This window comes from Numenius arquata, chromosome 23 (assembly GCF_964106895.1).
Source record: "Numenius arquata chromosome 23, bNumArq3.hap1.1, whole genome shotgun sequence".
NCBI classification, from domain to species: Eukaryota; Metazoa; Chordata; class Aves; order Charadriiformes; family Scolopacidae; genus Numenius; species Numenius arquata.
This window is the reverse complement of record NC_133598.1, coordinates 283236-291225: the sequence shown is the minus strand read 5'-3', so window position 1 is coordinate 291225 and position 7990 is coordinate 283236. Positions and strand designations below refer to the sequence as shown.

Here is a 7990-nt window from a genome sequence, read left to right as displayed (position 1 = left end):
GAATTTGAATGCATTTGAAATGCATTTCAAATTTCAAATTCAGTTTGAAAGCTTTGAATTTGGATGTCAGAGCTACCAGAACCTGATGAAGAGAATATGACTAGAAAATAAGCCTCCACTTAGAGAGGCAATGGTATCAGGGGAGACAGGAAGGATACAAGAGGTATCTCATGGCACCAGAAAGTCTATTGGACTTTGAGGAAAAATAACCAAAAGCTTGTGATGACCAATCCTAGAGCTCACATGGAAGAATATGGTGTGTTCTTACATCATAAATAAAAAAATGGAAGTGTGCAGGGAAGGCAGAGTTGATTTGTGGTAATTGCCTGGCATTTATTTAAGGAATCACCCTGCAGTCCTTTGGCAGCTGGTAATCTTCTTGACATTCAGCAGAGATTTCTTGGGCTTCCTTGTAAAACCATTTGTTTCTGAAAGGTCCCTGGCTTCTTTTTATTCCAGATCTTGAAACAAGATGCAGCTCAGAAGTTCTCATCAGAGAAGTAGACACCTCTTCAATAAAACTGGAAGTAGTTGAGCTACTGAGGAATCTTTCTTACTTCTCTCCTTCTGTCCTTCTCAATGCACATTTCACATCTGAGCTCCTGGTTCAGCCAATCGGCAAAAACATCACAAAGGAATCAAGGAGTTCTGTGTTCAAGAAGAAAAGCAAAGATGTTTGGTGATAACTGAAAATATTTCTGGTTCATTCTTGCTGACTAGGTAATGCTGATACCAGAAACAGAGTGCATAAATCAGCCCAATATCACGGAATCTATCCTCCTTATATTTGAGTATCTTCCTGAACAACAGCTTTCCTTTTCCTGTTTTTCTTCATCCTTTATAGAGTTACTCTGAATGGAAAAATTCTCATAACTGCTCTGGTTGTAACTGATCAGCACCTTTAAGCACTGATGTATGTTTTTCTAGGGAAGCTGTCATCCTTGAAGACTGATTATACCTCCACCATCCTGCCTAGGATGCTGGCCATCTTCCTCAGAGGGGCAGGAGAATGTCTGCTAGTGGCTGCCTTGCATAAATATTCTTTTGGTTCATTGGGAGCAACTGAATGTTACCTTCTGGCAGCAGTGTCTTGTGACTGGTATTTGGCAGTAGATAAGCCTTTATATTATACAGTCTAGATGAACCACAAGTCCTGCCTTGGCTTGAATGTGTTTCCTGGATAAAAGTTTTATGACTATTGCTATAACAACATCATTGGTGCCTTCACTGTCTTCTCTCCTGAAACCTCACCTGGAGTAATGCATCCAGCTTTGAGGTCCCCAGTGAAAGAGAGACATGGACCTGTTAGAGAGGGTCCAGAAGAGGGCCACAAAAATGATCTGAGGGGTGGAACACCTCTCCTGTGAAGAAAGGCTGAGGCAGTTGGGACTGTTCAGCCTGGAGAAAAGAATGATCTGGGGAGACCTTGTTGCAGCCATTATGAAGGGGGCTTATAAAATAGGCAGAGAACGACTTTTTACCAGGGCTTGTAGTGACACAACAAGGGACAACAATTTTTACGTGAAAGAGGGTAGATTTAGATTGGATATAAGGAAGACATTTTTACAATCAGGGTGGTGAGGCACTGGACCAGGTTGCCCAGAGAAGTTGTGGACATCCCATGCCTGGAAGTGTTCAAGACCAGGCTGGATGGGGCTTCGAGCAATCTGGCCTAGTGAAAGATGTCCCTGCCCATGGCAGGGGGTTTGGACCAGATGATTTTTCAATGTCCCTTCCAACCCAAACCATTTTCTGATTCTATGATTATATGAACCTCCTGTGAAAAGAGAGGACTTGTCTGATTGCAGCCCTGTGGCAAAACTTAGGTGCAGTGACACCTAATCACTGGTTAGTCCAGCTTTATCTTCACTGGTGACTGCAGTCACTCATACACCCACACTTCTTTCCATTGCTGGCACCACTGACTGCTGTACACACATATTCACACAGAATAAAGAGCCCCTTGCAATAAAATAGTTGAAGGTGGTTTTTAAGAAGGAGACAAGAGAAACCGCAGTGATCAGGGGAAGGGCGTGATCAGACAAGTGTACCAAGCAAGCAGCCCCTGCTTATCTGTCAGTGGACCCTTTTATTCCCTTATGCATCTATTTTTCTCACTTCTTGCTCCCCATGTCACTAAATTCTTCCTTTTTCCCACCTTTGGTTCCTCCCCTAAACATCCCATAATAATTCCCATCTAATCCCAATATGCTTTTTCCCTGTGGGTACAGGGGGGGAACTTCTCCCGTAATGTGTCCCATACCACTACAAACCAACCTCCCCCCTTTAGTTGCAAAGGTGGACTCCTTGGAGTCACCTGAGAGCTCCTCCTGGTGACTCATCTTTATGGGCTTCATGCCTGGACAATGGAGCCCATAACTCTTCAGGGGCAGACCTGGGAGGAGCCTGGACTAGGAGTTCATTCCTCAGGAGTCAGTTTAAGTTCACCCGCCTGCCATTGTGCCTCTGTGCTCTGCTGAGTTTGTGGAGATGGGGCCTTGATGGGCTGGTGGCTCTACTGTGATGGGTCTAGGAACAGCCAGGGCATGTTATTAACCAAGTTACTCCTCTTAACACTGTTTCTCTGCGCCTTTTTGGTGTGTGCAGATGAGCTTCTTATCACTTACCCTAACAGAAAGCAGCTTCTTAGGTAGATCCTGAAATTACTTTCTTTATTAAAGGCAAGCAGTAGGTATTTGAGAGGGAAACACATCTCGTGCACCTTTCATATCTGAACTGGAATGAACCATGCTGCAATCTGAAAACTCCTGTTTCCTTCTGCTGATCATAAAGTAGGCCTAGGGAACTATCTTTAGAAATGCACCTCTAAGCACAGTTCATTTCAGTTACCTTCAGTCTTCTGCAAGGTAGATGTTTGCACCTGAGCTAGTCATAGAATCATAGAATTATTGAAAATCCTGAGTTAGAAGGGACCTACGAGGATCACCAAGTCCAACTCCTGACTCCACACAGAGCAACCTAAAAGTTATTCCATGTATCTAAGAGTGTTATCATAGAGTGGTTTAGGTTGGAAGGGACCTTAAAGATCATTGAGTTCCAACCCCCCGCCCTGGGCAGGGACACCTCCCACTAGAGCAGGTTGCTCAAGCCCCATCCAGCCTGGCCTTGAACACTTCCAGGAATGGGGCATCCACAACTTCTCTGGGCAACCTGTTCCAGTGCCTCACCATCCTCATAGTGAAAAATTTCTTCCTGAGATCTAATCTAAATCTACCCTCTTCCAGCTTGAAGTAATTACCCCTCATCCTACCACTACATGCCCTTGTAAAATGTTCCTCTCCAGCTTTCTTGCAGGCCCCCTTCAGATACTGGAAAGCTGCTATAAGGTCTCCCCGGAGCCTTCTCTTCTCCATGTGAACAAATCCAGTTCTCTCAGCCTGTACTCATAGGAGAGGTGCTCTAACCCTCTGATCATCTTTGTGGCCCTCCTCCGGATTGACTCCAACAGGTCCGTGTCCTTCTTATGCTGGGGGCTCCAGAGCTTATCCAAGCACTTGAACACTGACAGTTTTGGGGCCATGACCACTTCCCCAGGGAGCTTGTTTCAGTGCTTGGATACCCTCTCAGTGAAGAACTTCTTCTTAATATCAAATCTGAACTTCCCCTGATGCAGCTTTAAGGCACTCCCTCACATCCTATCACCAGACACCAGAGAAAAGAGATCAGCACCAAAGTCTCTGTCCTTCATGAGGCCATTGTAGACAGCAATGAGGTCACCCCTCAGTCACCTCTAAGCTAAGCTGAACAAACCTAGTATCCTCAGCCACTCCTCGTAAGTCTGGTCCTCTATTCCTTTCACTGTCTTTGTTGCCCTCCTTTGGACACTTTCTAATATTTTTATATCCTTCCTATATTACAAAGCCCAAAACTGCACACATACTTGAGGTGAGGCTGCCCCAATGCTTAGTAGAGTGAAGTCCTTCCTGCACCTGCCTGAAAGTAGAACATAAGAGAAAGCCAACAAGAGAACCATCCTCTTCAGAAACAGCACCTGCAAGCCTAATACAGCACTCTGCAGAGTTTAAGCTGTTTGGTCACTTGAACCACTCCTCCACACTCCCTGCATAGTCAAAGATGGCAAATAGGTATTTCTTCTCCTGGGGTTATCTGATCTGAAAGGAAAAGTAGGATTCAGTGTTTAGAATCACAGACAAAACCTTGGGGATTTCCAAAAAATTAAAATGATTCAGCTGCTCAAAATTAGGCTATAGTGATTCCATTCTGTGAGCATTTGGGTGTGAGTTTGGGAGGAGATGGAAGGGAGGGATAATTTACTTTGAGAAAGGAAGATGTACAGTTTTGCAGGCAGATTAGATGAGTTGCAGAGCAGATCTTGTGAACAGTCATTTGTTTAGATGTAAAGTGATAAAACAGATGCACATCTCGCACTGTACTCACAATAGTACTTTATGTACTTGACACAATAAAGAAACAACAAACATTTGAGTGGTGACATAACCAAATGGACACCACCAAAACACCTCTCTGGGTTTCTCATCATGTTTGCAAATAAATGTCCTGACCTCTTGGGCAGTGTCTCACACACACTTTGATGCATCCCTTTTCTACAACAACCTGGTTATAAATAAAGTATATATAAAGTATATAGTATATATAAAGTATAAAGTATAAAGTATATATAAAGCAGAGGGAAGGTGAGACAGAGACAGGCAGGCAGACACATGTAAAGTATCTGCGAGCACTATCCTGTATTTATTCCATTATTGATATATTATTCTGCAAAAGCTGCTGCCATCAGCAAGTCAAAACTACAGGTATAATGAAATCTTTAAACAATTTTCCTCAAAAAATTCAATGCTTTCCTCTGATCCAAATGATATAAATTGTCTGTTATTGGAAAATGAAGTGCTCATTACTAAGAACACAGAGGAAATCTAATGAAGAAAGACTGATTATTTCTTTCTGCATAATATTTTGTGGTCAGTTAATTTTCGCATGGCAGCTTTGATGTCATTGTTCCTCATGGTGTAGATGACTGGATTTATCACTGGTGGCAACACAGAATAGAGAAGAGAAGCTGTGAGATCCAGAGTTGATGGGGAGTTGGAGACAGGCTTAAGATAAGCAAAAGAACCAGTGCTAACAAACAAGAAGACCACAATGAGATGAGGGATGCAGGTTGAAAAGACTTTATGCTGTTTTTCCTTGACAGGAATTTTCAAGACCACAGTGAAAATCTGAATATAGGACATACTTATAAAAGCAAAGCAGATGACAACTAAAAGGAAACTAAATGCAAGAACCCCAACTTCATTAAAGTATGAATCAGAGCAGGAAAGCTTGAGAAGCTGTGGAACTTCACAAAAGAATTGGTCAATGATATTGGACTTGCAGAAGGACAAATGAAAGATGTTCCCAGTGTGGAGAGCAGAGTAAGGGATGCAGCTGAGCCATGCACTGGTTGCCATGTGGATGCAAGTAGTCCCCTTCATGATTGTCTTGTAGTGAAGAGGTTTGCATATGGCAATGTAACGATCATATGCCATGACAGTGAGTAAAGCAAGATCACCAGCACCAAAGACATGAAAGAAAAAGACTTGGGCAACACAGCCAGAATAGGAGATGGCTGTGGTGTTCAACAGAAAATTGGCCATGGACTTAGGGAGGGTGACAGAAATGGTTGAAAGGTCTAAGATGGACAAATTCATCAAGAAGAAGTACATGGGGGTGTGAAGGTGATTACTAACAGCTATGATCACAATGATGAGAAAGTTTCCCACCACAGCAGCCAGATAAATTCCCAGAAATACCACAAAGTGCAATATCTGCAGTTCTCGAGTATCATAGAATCCCATGAGAAGAAACTCTGTCACAGTGCTTTGGTTGGACATTTTCTTTTCAGCGTGTTGGTGAAAGCTGTGAAGGGAAAATCAAGGATTTTGGTTGGGTCTCCATAGTCTCTCTACCATTTGAACTTCACAGTTGCCCTAAAGACATTTTGCTCACTGAAGACAAAATGCATGAATCACACACAATGAACCAAACTGTAACTCAGAAACAAATCCCCCAGTAATCATAGTTCCATATATAAAATGCACGTGTATGCACATATATATACACACACTATACTAAGCATGTCTACATATAAAATACATATGGCTGTAGTCTACATATGTTTTATATATGGGTATTATATATATTATAAATACTATATGCATGTATGTATGTTTATATAAACACTGTCCATGATTCTTATCGTTATTTCAATATATGCTTGTGCTCATATATATACATACCTATTTATATATATGCATGAGATCCCATAATCTCCATTATGAAAACCCAGTGCAATGTATTTTTCCCCAGAAATACATCCAGGTAGAAACAAGAGTCCCAACATCTCTGCAGTGATATCACATGGAGCTTTCAGAATATTTCTTCTAATCCAAGCTAGAGCTGCTACTATTATCTTTTATGATGTGTGACTCATCAGGCTTCAGTAGTGAGATCCTGGTGCCTAAATGGAGCTAGAAAGTGCCAGTTGAGTTGTCCTGGTATTTCCCCTCCTGGACTCCACTTTTCAGAAAGTGGCAGGTAACCTACAACCTCATGCAAAGATATCAGCAACCTTAGGGCATCTCAAAACACACTAAACACACATTTAAGCATCTGACTCCCACTGTAGGGTGTTTTTAACAAGAGGAGATCTCCTTTCATTAGTGGAAAGAAAAAATCAGAATGGATTCCTGTGATCTTGTGTAAATGTCCTGCCTTAGGATGGACTGCGAAACTCTCTCTCATTGCCTAACCTCTCCTCTGCTAATAAAAGGAGGGCAACATTATTAGTCTGGATCTAAACGAGCAATTTTAGATGTCAAGGTTAAGTTAGCTAGGTCCATACTTAGACCTTCTAGGTGCCCACTTTTCTTCTCAGTCAATGATTCACCCATCTCCAGAAGATGATTCATCCTGGTGCTGTGGTGCACGAGAGAAACAGTTCATGGTGTCTCATTTTTGAAAATGCCTGAAAAATTAACTTTTTCATTGAACTTTTTGCAGTAGGAGTAAATACAGAGCAAAATGCTCAAACTTTCCTGAATTCATATGATATTTCTTCTCCTTTACATTAGCTGCATTACTGTTATTACCTTGACTTGAAATAGCAAACCTAACACGTTGTTCCCTTTGAATGTGTTTCTAAGAAGTGCAGCCTCTGTTCCTCTCAAATGGAGATTCTTTGTGAAAGTTTCAGCAGTGAATAATTTGAAACACTAGAAATGCTGTTGTGCTGTCTAGGTATGAAAGATGCAGTCACCACAGTCTCCTTATACTGTCATGTCAGGATTCACTTGAAGAAGTAGATGCAAACCAATTTACCTTAGAAAGAGCTGTGTACGTCTGGCTCACAGCTCCACTGCAGCGATATGATCAATGCTGTCAGAAAACAGTTTATTAGTGTCTCTCTCCAGACTTGTGGGAGTAGCACTCTGGAGGCCTGCATAATTGCTGAGAAGCCCAGGTGCAAAGCTAATCAGTGGTGTATTTTTCAACTGCAAAGTCAAAATGGACAACTTGCTAATGGAGTGCTTTTTATATAATGGAAATCCAGCTGTGGTCTCAGGTAGAAATCTAGATGTACCTGCACACACAGTAGGATGTGGATTCATAATATACTGGGTGGCAGCCAGACTTGACTGTCTTATCATTGTAAGAAAAGGAAGAATTGCTTCTTGACATGCTAATATTATCAGCTCATGGCTAAATTGTAAATAAATTCTTGGGAGGGTTTTGTTCGTATTTTATTTTTTTTTTTTTGTCTTGGATCACTGATTTCCTTTTCATTTTCTTTCTTTGTTTTCAGAATTTCCCGTTTCCCAGCAGCTGGAACTTCACCGGACTGCCATGACTTCTTAAATATGATGGATAATGGCTTGGAAACTTCATCCGCTGGTTCCCTTAGGACCTGCCGATGAATCTCATCAGGTGCCATGGACTTGTGCACATTCAG

General features: G+C 41.9%; 1 protein-coding gene across 1 annotated transcript; it reads right to left on the bottom strand.

Annotated features, from left to right (window-relative positions):
• Positions 1 to 4934: 4934 nt before the first annotated feature.
• On the bottom strand, positions 4935 to 5873 carry LOC141474929 (olfactory receptor 14I1-like). The gene has a single exon (XM_074163039.1). The coding sequence runs from the start codon at positions 5871 to 5873 to the stop codon at positions 4935 to 4937; it is 939 nt and encodes a 312-aa protein (XP_074019140.1).
• Positions 5874 to 7990: the final 2117 nt, after the last annotated feature.

Excerpts from the sequence above, each read along its gene's own strand:
- LOC141474929 (XM_074163039.1), bottom strand. The coding sequence starts at position 5,873 with ATGTCCAACCAAAGCACTGTGACAGAGTTTCTTCTCATGGGATTCTAT.